At 49.8% G+C, this 15,816-nt stretch overlaps 2 protein-coding genes across 3 annotated transcripts in view; one reads left to right on the forward strand and one right to left on the reverse strand.

Annotated features, from left to right (window-relative positions):
- Positions 1-4,037: 4,037 nt before the first annotated feature.
- On the forward strand, positions 4,038-6,904 carry CFAP126 (cilia and flagella associated protein 126). The gene is made up of 4 exons (XM_081112599.1): positions 4,038-4,100; positions 5,378-5,647; positions 6,074-6,250; positions 6,569-6,904. Exons 1-4 carry the CDS (start codon positions 4,074-4,076, stop codon positions 6,767-6,769), a joined length of 675 nt encoding a protein of 224 aa, XP_080968725.1. The 5' UTR covers positions 4,038-4,073; the 3' UTR covers positions 6,770-6,904.
- Positions 6,905-8,339: 1,435 nt separating this feature from the next.
- The window catches only part of SDHC (succinate dehydrogenase complex subunit C), a 31,889-nt gene continuing 24,412 nt past the window's right edge, over positions 8,340-15,816 (reverse strand). For both annotated transcript variants that reach the window (XM_081112638.1, XM_081112639.1), the window contains exons 5-6: positions 12,872-13,035; positions 8,340-9,100 (exon numbers count right to left, since the gene is read on the reverse strand). In XM_081112638.1, the coding sequence (XP_080968764.1) occupies positions 8,996-9,100; positions 12,872-13,035 (269 nt within the window). In that variant the 3' untranslated portion in view covers positions 8,340-8,995. The remainder of the gene's footprint in view (positions 9,101-12,871; positions 13,036-15,816) is intronic.

The following is a 15,816-nucleotide window of genomic DNA, read 5'->3' on the forward strand; positions in this document are numbered from 1 at the left end:
CACTGACTGAAATAAAGGATATTATGCAGAGTTCCAACAGGAGACTAGAGGATTGCAAGAATCAAGTCAAAGATTTGAAATACCAAGAAGCAAAAAACACCCGACCGGAAAAGCAAAATAAAAAAGAATCCAAAAAACGAAGATAGTGTAAGGAGCCTCTGGGACAGCTTCAAGCGTACCAACATCAGAATTATAGGGGTGCCAGAAGAAGAGAGAGAGCAAGATATTGAAAACCTATTTGAAGAAATAATGACAGAAAACTTCTCCTACCTGGTGAAAGAAATAGACTTACAAGTCCAAGAAGCGCAGAGAACCCCAAACAAAAGGAATCCAAAGAGGACCACACCAAGACACATCATCATTAAAATGCCAAGAGCAAAAGACAAAGAGAGAATCTTAAAAGCAGCAAGAGAAAGAAACTCAGTTACCTACAGGGGAGTACCCATACGACTGTCAGCTGATTTCTCCACAGAAACTTTGCAGGCCAGAAGGGAGTGGCAAGAAATATTCAAAGTGATGAATACCAAGAACCTACAACCAAGATTACTTTACCCAGCAAAGCTATCATTCAGAATTGAAGGTCAGATAAAGAGCTTCACAGATAAGGAAAAGCTAAAGGAGTTCATCACCACCAAACCAGTATTATATGAAATTCTGAAAGGTATTCTTTAAGAAGAGGAAGAAGAAAAAGGTAAAGATACCAAATATGAACAACAAATACACATCTATCAACAAGTGAATCTAAAAATCAAGTGAATAAATAATCTGATAAACAGAATAAACTGGTGATTATAATAGAATCAGGGGCATAGAAAAGGAGTGGACTGACTATTCTTAGGGGGGGAAAGGGAGTGGGGGATGCGGGAGGAGACTGGACAAAAATCGTGCACCTTTGGATGAGGACAGTGGGGGTGAGGGCAGAGGGTGGGGGGTGGGGAACTGGGTGGAGGAGAGCTATGGGGGGATAAAAGAGGAACAACTGTAATAATATGAACAATAAAGATTTAATTTTAAAAAATACGTATTTCAGCCCTATCCAGTTTGGCTCAGTGTCGGCCTGTGGACTGAAGAGTACCAGGTTCAATTCCGGTCAAGGGCATGTACCTTGGTTGTGGGCACATCCACAGTAGGGGGTATGCAGGAGGCAGCTGATCGATGTTTTTAACTCTCTCTTCCTCTCCCTTCCTCTCTGTAAAAAATCAATAAAGTGTGTGTATATATATATATACACACACACACACACATTGATCTTTCACAGAGAGGAAGGGAGAGGGATAGAGAGCTAGAAACATCGACTAGAGAGAAATATCAATCAGCTGCCTCCTGCACACGCCCCACTGGGGATGTGCCCGCAACCAAGGCACATGGCCTTGACCGGAATCTAACCTGGGACCCTTCAGTGTGCAGGCTGACGCTCCATCCACTGAGCAAAACCAGTCAGGGCAATAAAGTATATTTTTAAAAAAATACATATTTCAGAGAGGAAGGGAGAGGGAGAAACATCAATGAGAGAGAATCATTGATCCGCTGCCTCCTGCACGCTCCACACTAGGGATCGAGTTCACATTCTGGGCATTTGCCTTGTCCAGAATCAAACCCAGGACCTGTGAGTCCACTGGCCAACGTCTATCCACTGAGCCAAACCGGGTAGGGCTATCATACCCTTTTACAATGAGCTGGTAAACAGTAAGTGGAGTGTTTGCCTAAACCTTGTGAGCTGCCCGAGCAAATGAGCTGGACCTGAGGAGGGTCATGGGAACCTCTGACGTACAGCGGATGGGTCAGAAGCACAAGTGACAACCTGGACTTGAATGACCTCTGAAGTGGGGGCGGACTTATTGGCTGAGCCCTTCACCTGTGGGCCTGAGCTCGCTCCAGGTGAATGGTGTCAGAACTGAGTGAAACGGTGGAACACCAACCAGCTGGTGTCACAGGATGGCCTGGTGTCAGGAGCGCTGTGTGTCAGTGTGACAGGAGAAACCCAGGAGGACTGGGTTCCCCACACAGAACAACACCGAAACTCTCGGGTACTCTTAACCCCTTCCTGTAGCTCTACCCTCACGCCTAAGTTTTACTCCTAGTTAATACCTGTGGATGGCAATCAGGGCCTATTCTACTTCTCACATACTCTCCCTAACCTCTCCTCATTGATAGCTGTACTATGTGTACAAGGTTGCCAAGAAATCTGGAAATATAAATGAATACATATGAATGGTTTGTTGATACATTTCAGTACATTATAAATAACTAGAGGCCTGGTGCACTCAGGAGGCGGTCCCTCAGCCCGGCCTGTGCCCTCTTGCAATCTGGGAGCCTTTGGAGGATTCCAACTGATAGCTTAGGCCCGCAGGGAGCGGGCCTAAGCTGGCAGTCGGACATCCTTAGCATTGCCATGGAGACAGGAGAGGCTCCCGCCACTGCCACTGGACTCACCAGCTGTGAGCCTGGCTCAGGGCTTCTGGCTGAGAGGCACTCTTCCTGTGGGAGTGCACTGACCACCAGGGGGCAGCTCCTGCATTGAGCGTCTGCCCCTTGGTGGTCAGTGCACGTCACAGAAACCGGTCATTCTGCTGTTCAGTCGATTTGCGTATTAGCCTTTAATTATATAGGACAGTATCTATTTCCAGACGTTATGGCCACCCTGTATACTGTGGAAGCACATAGCTACCACATACTACACTGCTTCCATTATAACCACCATTTACTCTTAGCCATGCAGGTAAACAAGTTAACCGTCGCTGCTAGGGAGAGACACTGATGTCTCTTCAGTTGCTCTGATTGCCTGCAGCTTGTCCTCTGACTCCTCAGGAAGTGCTGTTCCTGAATAGCAGAATAGTTTCTTTGCCCGGCCCGCATGACTCAATGGTTGAGTGGCGACCTATGATCCAGGAGGTCACAGTTCGATTCCCAGTCAGGGCACATGCCTGGGTTTTGGGCTTGATCCTCAGTGCAGGGTGTGCAGGAGGCAGCAGATCAATGATTCTCTCTCATCACTGATGTTTCTATCTTTCTCTCCCTCTCCCTTCCTCTCTGAAATCAATAAAAATGTTAAAAAAAATAATAGTTGTGTTTTATGGTGTATGGGGGAGACAAACAGCAATTTCCAATAGAGGGAGGCTTAGATCCTCCCAGGAAACAAGGCAGGCCAGTGTGCTGTACAGGATTGCCTGCACGAGGTTCTGTCATCGTCCTGTTCCATGTCCAGCACCAGCTCCTCACCTGCCTCAGCCAGCCCACAGCACACCTGGGGCTCCAGGGAATGGAGGAGGACAAGGAGTCACGTGAGGACCACGGCCAAGATATGCTTTTCTTTCCAGGGACAAATCTGAGTCAGCTGCTTTTTAAAATATTATTCCTTTGTTATCGTGTCTGGGAAGATAAAGCAGTGGCCCCTACAAACAGGCCTCAGCAGTGCTGCCTACCGACTGTGCCATGGCGTTATCTGGGTCTGTACTCACTTTGCCTTTCACCCTGGGAAGCAAGGCGCTGCCATCCCCACGCGAGTCTAGTGGCCAGTGCACCCAGCTCCTATGTCCCCATGTAAGTAAGGTCTCGACCCCAGGTCTGGCTCTCAAGTCCATGCTACCCTGCGCCACACTGCCCAAGAACACACCCCTGGGGGACCCCGGCTTGTTACTCCAGTCAAAGACCACCTGGAAGCTGATAAAAGCGGGGTCAGTTATGCTAGAAGAAAAGGGTTGCTGCCCATCTGGCATGGCTCAGCAGTTGAGCATTGACCTAGTAACCAGGAGGTCATGGTTCGATCTCAGGGTGGGGTGTGCAGGAGGCAGCCAATCAATGATTCTCTCATCATTGATGTTTCTATCTCTCTTCCTCTCTCTTCCTCTCTGAAATCAATAAAAATATTTAAAAAGAAAAAAAGGGTTGCTATTCAGCTAATTTTCTCACATTTACATACTCTTAGCCTCTAGGAAAAAAAGGTCAGGGTAGTGTCATCCAAGGAAGTGAGTAAGGAGCCCAAGGTGCCTGCCTGCTAACTGAGAGGTTGTCTCCAAGGCCAGTGTTCTGCAGTTGCCAGGCAACCAATGTAAACAGCAGGAAGTCGCAGGATCATGGCCACTAACTACAGTGCCAACCAGGTAAGTTCTCTTTTTCCATCTCTTTAACGTTTTTAATTTTGCCTTCAAAATTCTACCTTTGGACTGACACCTCCCCTAGGATTCTGGTCACTGAACGGAGGGCTGGCTGAGAGGGGGTGAGGGAGAATTTCCCAGCTCCTCAGGGTAGGGAGGGCCCATGGACCAGCAAAGGGCATCTCTGGGTTACTTGTAAGGTCTAAACCAGCGGTCAGCAAATTTTCTGTAAAGGGCCAGAAACTAAACATTTTAGGCTTTGTGGGCCAAGTGGCAAAATGAGAAAGTACAATTACATAACAACAGAAAACACAAAATTCAGAGTGTAACAACTGAGTGCCATTGTTTATAACGCTAATGAAAAGAATAGATTCTTTTGGGAGAAACATTTTGCTTGATTGGGATACAAACTTAGTGTTCCCTTTTCTCAAATCAACTACAAATGTTCATCCATAAAAACCGTTCTCCGCTCTCTCAAGCAGTCCGGGCGGACCTGGCTCACGGCGTTTGCTGACCGCTGGTCTAGACAAGCGTGGTCTAACAAAAAGATAGTGCGAATCACAAACGCAAGTTTAACTTCCTAGCAACTACATAAAAGTTTTAAAATGGTTAATTTTAATAATCTCATTTAGCCCAATAAATCCAAAATATTATTTCAACATTTAATCATCAATATTTTAGAAGTTACAGTGAAATGTTTTACGTTCCCTTTTTTGTACCAAGGCCTTCAAATCCCGCGTATTTTTTGTTTACAAGCACCTGTGTGGACTGTCACATTTCAAGTGCTCAGTAGCTGCCACGTGTGGCTAGAGCAGCGGTTCTCAACCTGTGGGTCGCGACCCCTTTGGGGGTCGAATGATCCTTTCACAGGGGTCGCTTAAGCCCATCGGAAACACATATATAATTACATATTGCTTTTGTGATTAATCACTATGCTTTAATTATGTTCAATTTATAACAATGAAGACATCCTGCATATCAGATATTTACATGACGATTCATAACAGTAGCAAAATTACAGTTATGAAGTAGCAACGAAAATAATTTTATGGTTGGGGGTCACCACAACATAAGGAACTGCATTAAAGGGTCACGGCATTAGGAAGGTTGAGAACCACTGGGCTAGAGGCTCCATTAGGACAACACACATTTAGTCCAAACTACACGGCCTTACTGCCCCCCAGGCAGTGCAGGCCTTTGATCCTCGAATCCAACGAACTCTGTGGCTGTCATCTCCAGGCGGGGCTTGGAGCTCAGAGGGCTTCCCCCCTTTCTCTCCACAGTACGAAAAAGCATTCTCACCCAAGTATCTGCAGAACTGGTGTCTCGCCAAGCCAACGAAAGAGGTATCCACGTGTTTCTACATCGCTCACTGCCACCAGCCTTCTCCCCACATCCTCCACTCCCTCAGCCCTCACTCGAGCCCTGATACTCCCTCCACTCTCCCAGCGCTTCTCTTCCACTTTCCCCAGAGCATTCCTTCCCATGAAGGCTACACTCAGATTATCGCCAACGACCGTGGCCATCTGCTGCCTTCAGTGCCCCGTTCCAAGGTGAGACACTCGCCTCCATTCTTACCAACAACTGGAGCACTGGGGAAGGTGCGGTCCCCTGCTGCCTGGGAAGCTAAGTCCGGTCTCATTCACACTGGAACACGAGTGCCCCCAAACTGCCAGCCAGCCTACCCACAGGGCAGGGTATTAGCACCAGGTCCCTGCACTATAGGCGACCTGTGTAAAACGGATGCCCACGGCGGTGATGCTTCTGCGGTGGGCACACTGCCAAACAGCCCGAGGACGCAGAAGTGAAGCCAGCAGAGGTCAGGCCACAGAACAGGGTCACTGAGTGGGGGGAGGGGCTCACTTCCAGTCGTTTCATTGCCACCCAGTCCCCAAGGAAAAGGATGGAAACCAGATGGATACAGGGTCTGCCAGGGTCTGCCACTGCCAGGAGTGAGAAGTCCTGCTTCTTCCTTTTAGGCAAGTCCTTGGGGTACCTTCATGGGCACCTGGGAGATGCCTCTGAAGATACCCCCTGCTCGGGTGACCCTGACGTCCCGTACAGCTGCTGGTGCTGCCTCCCTCACCAAATGGATCCAGAAAAATCCTGACTTACTCAAGGCCTCCAATGGGCTTCGTCCAGAAATCTTGGGCAAGGTACCTACTCATCCCACCTAACCTCCAATCCCAGCGTCTCAATTTCAACCCAATGTTATGCCTCTGCTACTCCAGCAGAGGGACCTCTAACCATCTGTCTCGCGGTGTAGTCCCTCAGCACCTGGGTGCTTCAGGGCTGAGCTAAGGACATCTGCCCCCAAGCACAAGGCCATCTGACCTCACCAGGGTCAGTGCATCAGCTCTAGCTCTTCTTGTTTGAACACGACCTTTGGCCCATGGTGTGGGGAGAGACACTTAGAGTGCTCTGGATCGGGAATGACTAGGCCTGACCAGGCTCTCTTCTGTTCCACCCGACAGCCCCAGGACCCAGCCAGTCAGAAGAAACCCCAGAACTCTGTCCAGCAAGCACCAAGTCCAGCCATCATCCCAAGGTCCCCAGCCACAGACCTCAGTTCTCCAGATCAACCCCCAAGTGCACACCCCTCGGCAGGTCACACTCCAGGTCCCCTCAGCCCAGCCAGCACTCCCAAGTGCCCACCCGGAAGCCCATGCACGTAGGACCAGGGTGGGTCCTACTCGAGCCGGGCCAGGAACGCAAACCCGGGACTCCGCGGGCCCCACTGAAGAAGCCTGTCTAGAGATGAGTGAAGTAAGAGCCCGTCAGGGAAATGACAGGAATAAAGGTGAATTTGGAAAATAATCACCACTCTTGACTCTTGTACTGATTTTGATTTTTCCCTCCTGCCTCTTATCACCAAGAACCAGAAGGGTTGGGGGAAGGGGTGCTGGGGTCAAACCCCAGCAGGTCCAGGGGTCCCCAAAGGTGTGGATGGAGTCGGCAAAGAAGGAATGACACGGAGACAGCGTTCAGTTGCTCAGCAGCCTAGCCAGGATCTCTAGCCAGGATCTCCAGCCAAGTTCTGGTCTGGATCTCCAGCGAAGTTCTGGTGTTTATTGTCTTGTTACATCCGTATTTATACTAGTTGATTTTAATCCTGTCAATTTCTATTGCAAAGGTTAGGGCGTTTCTTATCTCCATTCCAGGGCGTAAAGATTATGTAGCTTAAGCGTGATTGTTTGTAGTTTAAGTGATTAACTACCTGCCTGGCACTTAGTTAAGGGGTTTTATCCCCTCCCTAACTTCAGGGAAAAATCCCTACCTGGGGAAACATCCTTTCTCGGAGAGGTGACCTTGGTTAAAACACACAGCGCTAAGGGGAGCAAACATATTAAGAACAGTATGCTATATACATCAGGTCCCTTGAGACATATGCTGTGCAGATGTTTCTTTCCTGCAGCGACTGTGTCAAGCAGCAAGGATGGACCGGCTCCCGGCAAAGGGGAAACATGACAAAGGCTTGGGGGACACATGTGTACAAGGACCAAGTTGGTTACACTCCAGAAATGGCCAGAAGTCGGTGGGAATCACAGCACCCACTCCCACACCCGGATTTCCCTCCTGAGCACCCCAAGGACACTCCCACTGTGCACTGCGCAGCGTGCTCATCTAGAATCTGAGGCCACGATTTGGAGCAGCCTCTTTGGTCTAAGTTGCTATAAGCCATGTTACTGACCAGCAGGTGGCTGGCTCTAATGGCTGCTTGCAGAACAGGGGTGCTGTGAGCCCCAGGCGCTGGCTCAGACACTAGCTCCTACGCAGGAGGCTGCTTTGTGGGAAGGATGCATTGTTCACCAGCCGGGTGCGGCTGCCTGCTTCTGGGACTGCTTTGAAGAACTGTTTTGTCAGATGGCTCCTTGTTAGCCATAGCTACTTGGGCTACAATAAAGACTCTCTTCTATGCCCACGACTTCTCATGTCTTCTCCGTCCAATACCCAGCGTCCCAGCAGGTCCCATCCCTGGCAGAGGAGCTTCGGACCCAAGCTGGCGTCATCGAGCAGGAGGGAGTGAGTCCTCCCAACACTCCTTCCTTCTCGGAGGCGCCTGCGTGGCAGGACATCTCTGCTGCTTGTACTGAGTCCCTGAAAACCTTCCCAGCTGCAAAACAGACCGTTTCTCTCCTGAGAGAGGTCAGACTGGGGGACGGAAATGCCTGCGGCCAGAGGGAAGGGGGGAACTGGCTCCTCCTCACCGCCATTCTCTTGGTTTCTCTAGATTTCAAGGAAGAGTCAAAGACAAAATTAGTATTTTAATTAATTTCAGAAAAAGATGTCACATGAATGTCGATTAGAAAAGATGACAATTAGAGGCTTGTTTTTCTGGAATTGCAAGGAAAAGAAATAACCCTTAACAGGTTCAGCAATACTTTTCTGGATTTTTCTCTTGTATCAAAATCTATGTATCTTCTCCCCAAAGCACCTGCTTCAAAAGCCAACTCACCCTCTCTCTCTCCCTCTGGCCAGTACAGGCTAACCCCCCACCATGTGGGTGCTAAGGACCCTGGGTCTGACCAGTGAACAGAACTATCCTTTAAGCCACAACCCACAGGCAGTGGCACCCAGAGCCCCACTCCCAGTCGGCATGGGCGAGGCCACAGAGCTGGCTTTGTTTCCACCGTCTCAGGAAGAGGAGCCAAGAGCTGACCCTCAGCACAAATCAAGGCCCAATATGAAGAGAATAAGGGCTCCTAGGCCCCGAGCAGGCCGCAAGCGGGGGCAGGAAGAGGGAGCTGCTGCAACACCCCATCTTTTGAAACAAGGGGGCCCTGGGACCCTTCTCACAGCTGAGCTCCAGGGACAGTGCAAGCACACAGGTCTGAACAGGCGAGAGCTGAGGAAATCAGGGAACTAATCATCTGGGGGAGGAGGAGCTGGGGCGCAGCTCTTCACATGGCGGCCAGCCCCACCGAGGACAGCACGCTGAGGAGCAGGACAGCCACCCCGGACTGGTACAGCTGCGGGACCTTCAGGCCTTTTCCCAGGTCCCACATCTGCAGAAAAAGGAAAAAGAAAGCATTTCAGCAATCAGGACCCTGGTCAAGGCCACAGCTCCCTTCTCAGAGGGAAACTGCACCTGGCGGGCAGCAGCCTCAGCTGGCTTCCAGGGAAAGCCCTTCCCTCTCCACACCACCGCCACGGGTGCCCACCCATGCAGCCCAGCCCAGCAAAGGCACCTGCGCCTTGTGGGCAAAAGTTTCCAGACGGAATCAACAAAGCTTTCCCGTGAGGACAGGACAAAAGCAACATTCCCCAAAGTGCGTTCTTACAAAAACTCTCCTCAGAATGGTGAAAGGGTTACGGGACACACACACACACACACACACACACACACACACCCCGACTCTCCTCAGAATGGTGAAAGGGCTGGGGCGAGGGGTGTGGTCAGATAAACTTGGTAAACACTTAACTGCAAGACTTCCCAACAATTCATGGATGTGCGCTGTGAGTCTCCAAAAGGGGGATTTCATAGGCATGACCTCCCAGATACAGTCACACAGAGCCCTCTGGAGAAGGGCTATCGGCCCTGAGGCCTAACTAGCATCTAGAAAAGACTCTTTGGAATCTAGAACACTATTTCTCAATTTTGTCTTGACTGTGACCCCCCACTAAGACAAAATATTTATATGTATTTTAAATATTTGTACTGATTTTTAGAGAGAAAGGGAGAGGGAGGGACAGAAACAGCAATGAGCGTGTAACATCCACACTGACCAGCTGGCTCCTGCCCATCACTACCGGGGACTGAACCTGAAACCTGAGCATGTGGCCTGACCCAGAATCAAACTGGCAACCTTCTTGTGCTGGGACAATGCCCAACCCACTGAGCGACACTGGCCAGGCCAGAAATGTATTTTGAATTAGTACCCACTTATGTTAAAGGAGAAGCCACAGACTCCCAGACACACCCTCTCAGCCAACCACCTGGAACTCGCTGGTCAGCACCAGGAAGGCACCTGGCACCTGGGCCTCTCCATCCCCCACAGAAGAGAGACAATCTGCAGGATAAAACCTCCTCCTCTCCCCAGGGAAGGCCTGCCCCGACCCAAAAACAACCCTTTCTTTTCTTTTGTCAACACCTCCCTTGCCGGACCGTTCTTCCTCTAAAAACCTTGCCCTTGACACAACCCCTGGAGACTCCTCCCAGCTGCTGGAGGGGATGCTGCCCGCTCAGGAAGGCCTTAATAGAGCCAACCAGGTCTCTGAATGTACTCAACTGAATTTTATTAACATCTGCACAGAAGAAGCTCATGAAATAAAAACAACACTTATAATCACCACGGGCTGCCTTCTATGTGCAATAATCCACCCAACTTTCCTTTCTTGTTGGTAGCAGCCCACTCATTGGTTTTCTACCCTTTGGGTCAAAACCACAATTTAAAACACTGACTCAGACTCTCTCGTGCCCTGGGAATGGACACATTGTGCTCGGAGCTGCTGAAGGATGGATCCCTTATGGTGAAAGGAAGGTCTTCAGATTCCACACTTTCCCACATGACTGCCCCACACACACCCGCCCACACTCTGAATGTACAAGTAGAAGTGACTAAATTAGCAGCACTTCAGAGAAAATCAAAAGGATGCCCCCCTCAGCCCCAAACAGCTTCCCCCAGATCAGATTCAGCAGGCCCAGCCTCACAGTGTGAGCCCTGCTGGGCGGGCGGGAAGGTGCTCTCTGGAGCACCAGGCATCAGCTCGGGTACAAGAGTCCCGGCTGCGCAGAACAGACGCCGGCTCCACACTCAGAGCCGCACTTGCTGAGAGGAACGTGACGGCAGATGTGCGGGCGAAGGAGAGCCGCATCTGGCTGGGCGGCTGGGCGGCGTCCTGCCACCAAGAAAAGGCCGCGGGTTCTCTCTCACATCAATGTTTCTCTCTCCTTCTCTCTCCTCCCTCCCTCCCTCTAAAAGAAAACCAGAATCAGCCAGGATTTAAAAACAAAACAAAAAACCACACCTTAGTTCTGAGATTCTCTACCCCCCCCCCGCCCCCCGCCCCCCCAGACTGAGAGGAAAGCCCACAGATGCAAGGCCCGCCTGGCGGCCGTGCTCCTGAGGGCTCTGCTCCGGGGAGGGCCAGGGAGGTGCAGCCATCACTGATGATGCTGAGCGCTGTCCCAGAACAGCTGCCAGACGCACTGACGCTTACAGTCATTTGTCTCCCCCTTCTCTATTCTTCTAACCTGTCTATTGGGCACGACTGAAACACACCAAGTGCTTGTCTCTAGGCTCTGACATGGAAGCTATAAAAGGTCAATTCAGGCGAAAGCATCCATGTGACAGATGGCGCCGGCTGGGAAATAACAGGAAACCAGACTGGACTGCATCTGTCTTCCTGGGAAAAGAAGCCAGACTAGGGGAGGGGAGACACACAATTTGAAATCTCAAAGGTGCTGGAGGGAGTGATCTTCTTTATAAAGAAGACACATGAGTCTAAACTGACCCCAAGGTTCTCAGGCCATCAAAACATTCCTAAACCCAATATTGAAATCTGGGACCCACCCTAGCCAGCTGGGCTCAGTGGACAGCACGTCGGCCTGCAGACCACAGGGTCCCAGGTGTGATTCCGGTCAAGAGCACGTATCTTGGTGGCAGGTTCCTTCCAACCTGAGTCCCCCCGCCCTTCCCCACCCTCCCATGCAAGAGGCAACCAATCGATGTGCTTCTCTCACATGGATGTTTCTGTCTTTTCCTCTCTCTTCTACTCTCCCTAAAAAGCAATGGAAAAATATCCTTGGGTGAGAATTAACCAAAAAATAAATAAAATAAAAAAACCCCTGGCATCCTAGGCACCCAGTTTCTGTTAACAATGGCCTTGTTTTCTCCAGTAGTTAAAAATAAACAAAGACCAAAAACAGGTAATAAAATTCAATGTCAAGATAGCAAAAGTCAGCCCTGGCCATTTTGGCTCAGTGGATAGAGCGTCGGCCCGTGGACTGAAGGTCCCAGATTTGATTCTGGTCAAGGGCACGTACTTCAGTTGCAGGCTCAATTCCTGGCCGTGGTTAGGGTCGAGTGCAGGAGGCAACCAATCGGTGTCTCTCTCACATCAATGTATCTCTCTCTGTCTTTCCACCTCCCTTCCACTGTCTCTAAGAATCAATAGAAAATATCCTCGGGTGAGGATGAACAACGACAAAAAGATACATAAGTCAGTGTATTTTGACACCAGCCACACCTCACTCTGGGCTGACAGGAATGTCAGACTGAAAGCAGCAACCACGTTCCTCTGGCTCACAATGGAATCCCCGGGCCTGCAACAGTGCCTGAGCCAGGAGGCACCACGCCTTTGTCTAGACCAGCGGTTCTCAACCTGTGGGTCGCGACCCCTTTGGCAGTCGATCAACCCTTTCACAGGGGGTCGCCTAAGACCATCCTGCATATCAGATATTTACATGACAATTCATAACAGTAGCAACATTACAGTTATGAAGCAGCAACGAAAATAATTTTATGGTTGGGTCACAACATGAGGAACTGTATTTAAAGGGCCAGAAGGTTGAGAACCACTGGTCTAGGAAATACATCGTCCAAGCCAGATGGATGCCTGGCTTCAGGGGTCTCTTGCAGTAACAACCCTCTGAAAACTGTCAGGCCTAACACTGCTCAGCTCTGTCCCCAGCCGAGCTGCCCAGGAACCCCCTGAGCAAAGGCCCAGCACAAGTAACTCTCAGAGCAGCACTGAACCCAGACAACGAAGGAGAGAGCCCTCCCAGCCTCTCCACTCCCTGCACCCCAGAAACGCCCGGATCTCAATGAACTTACCAAGTGTCGGATCCCGTTCCAGGTGTGATACATGAGAGGGAAGGCGAGAGCAAACTTGGCTGAATGGATCAGCACCGGCCCCAGACTCAAGGACTTCACCAGTTCCAGATGAGACTCAAAGTTCCCAGGGAGCAACAGGGCCGACAAGCCAAAAAGAGAGACCCCTGAGGAGACAACCATGAAAGCCCATCACAGCTGCCCACCAGCCACCACCGAGGTAACGTCCGAGCTGGCTCTGAAGCTCCCAACATGCTGGAGCACCTGCGTCCAGAGCACAGTTCACTCACAGCTCCATTCCCTGCACACCTATTGCTTGGCACCCGTGTCTGCTTTTCCTGATCACTCCTTTCATTGCTATCGGTTCGTCATGCTAATTTACCCTTTCCCAGTCTCCCTCGGTTCTCACCTGCCGTTCTCAAGGAATTTACCTAGTCTCATCCAGATTTCCACACCATCTTCACTACGAAAAATTGTGAGTATATCAATCCCCACAGAAACTAAGCAATGGAAGGGTGTTACTAGCCACCTCTTTCTATCTTTTAAAGAATTGTTTGTAAAGTTCTTTTTCAATAAATTCTATTTTAAAGTCAAACTAGTGTCACCATTCTTTTCAAGTTCAACATGCTTTCTGGAATTCTACATGGGCCACCAAGTCTCTACAGTCTGAACAAATACCTCCTGTCTCGGCCAGCTGCTCTCCTACCCCCACGGCCACAGGACCAAGTCCCAGCGTGCGGACCAAGGCCACTCCGCGCTCTCTCCCCCACAGGCCCTGCTCTCCAGCAGCAGCCCTAGTCATCACTCCAGCGACTGGCACGGCCTGTGGCTAAGGTCACTTCTCTACTGGAATGCCCTCCTCGACCTCCTTGTCATGACCTTTCAACTCATCCTTCCCTCGAGCTCCCCCACGCCTTCAGCTGGCCTCTCCCCTGGGGTCTCCTCTCTATTAAAGTTATCACAGCGCATAGTAACACTTGTCTTACTCCTTAGACCCCTCCACCCTTGAGGGGAGAGGCTATTAATAGCATTCCCCAATTTCCAATGTGTAACCGGAGATTAATTAGAAGGTAGGAGGAATGAACAGTTCTTTCTGAAAGGACACTGCATGCAAACATCCATTTATTTACTCATTTAGTAAATAAAGATTTCCTAAGTGCCAGAGCATATGAGTGTAAATAAGACAGACGCAGTCCCCACTCTCTACAGTCTAATAAGAGACAAATTTATAAGAATTAAGCAAACAAAATAGTTACAAATCCTATATAATAAAAGCCTAGATGGTGCTGCATGACATCATCACAAGATGGCCACCCTCACGTTGTCACAAGATGGCGGCAGGGAAAGGCAGTTGGGGGTGAACAGGCCAACAGGGGAGGGCAGTTGGGGGCGACCAGGCCAGCAGGGGAGGGCAGCTGGGGGCAACCAGGCCAGCAGGGGAGGGCAGCTGGGGGCAACCAGGCCAGCAGGGGAGGGCAGTTGGGGGCGATCGGGATGGTAGGGGAGCAGTTAGGCGTCAATCAGGCTGGTAGAGGAGAGTAGTTAGGGGGTGATCAGGCCGGCAGGCAGAAGCAATTAGGGGCAATCAGGCAGGCGAGCGGTTAGGAGCCAGCAGTCCCAGATTGTGAGAGGGATGTCCAACTGCAGGTTCAGGCCCGATTCTACTGGGATCGGGCCTAAACTGGCAGTTGGACATCCCCTAAGGGGTCCCAGATTGGAGAGGACGCAGGTTGGACTGAGGGACACTCTCCCCCCCCCCCCCCCGCACCCATGCACAAATTTCATGCACTGGGCCTCTAGTAATATAATAAAAACTATGAAAGAAACAACCAGTATGATAAGAACTATGAAGGACAGTGCTGTGAAACTAAAAATTAGCAATAGATCTAGAAATAGAAGCTACTGCAGATATGGCAGTAAGCAAAGCACATCAAGATGACACTTTTGTGAGGAAACTACACACATGGCACAGGCTGGGATGAAACCCGCAGCGGCTGTGCCCGGGGCCTGAGGGCCTGTGAGGAGGGAGCAGAGAGCAAGGGGGGCTCAGGCAGAGGCGTCAGGGGGGCAGATTAGACGGGGCATTTAGGCAGCGGTGGAGGCCTGAATTTCAATCTAAGAGGAAAGGCAAATAATAGTAATAGAACAGTAAAAATAGAAGATTCTAAGCCTGACATGATTCAAAAACATTTTTTAGAAATTTTTTTCTTGCTGATGTGTGAAAAATAAATTGGAGGTGAGCCACAACATGCAAATATCACGTTGCTGGGACTGATTCATTTCAGGCCAAATAAGCCTTGCCTCACTGCCATCTGGCCAATGCACATCGCTCTCCGAGAGGCTGTTGCTATTAAATTGATCGTGTTTCTCATCCCTGTTCCTGTAAGTCAACATCCAGAGTCTAGTTTCTTGAAATCCCATCAATTCTGGGAGAGGCATTATTATTACTATTTTTTTTATTGCTTAAAGTATTACAAAGAGTATTACATATGTCTCCTTTTTTTTCCCCCCGCCCTTGACAATCCCCTGGCCTCCCCTACCCCCCAGTGTCTTATGTCCATTGGTTATGCTTATATGCATGCATACAAGTCCTTCGGTTGATCTCTTACCCTCCCCCTCCTGCTCCCCCCCCCCCACCCTCCCCGGCCTTCCTGCTGTAGTTTGACAGTCTGTTCGAGGCAGCTCTGCCTCTGTATCTATTGTTGTTCAAAAGTTTATAATGGTCTCTATTATCCATGAATGAGTGAGATCATGTGGTATTTTTCCTTCATTGACTGGCTTATTTCACTTAGCATAATGCTCTCCAGTTCCATCCATGCTGTTGCAAATGGTAAGAGTTCCTTCTTTTTCACAGCAGCATAGTATTCCATCATGTAGATGTACCAGTTTTCTTTTTCTTTTTTGTATTTTATTGATTTTTTTTTTTTTTTTACAGAGAAGAAGGGAGA

This window comes from Myotis nattereri (genome assembly GCF_964212035.1).
Source record: "Myotis nattereri genome assembly, chromosome: 18".
Classification (NCBI taxonomy): domain Eukaryota; kingdom Metazoa; phylum Chordata; class Mammalia; order Chiroptera; family Vespertilionidae; genus Myotis; species Myotis nattereri.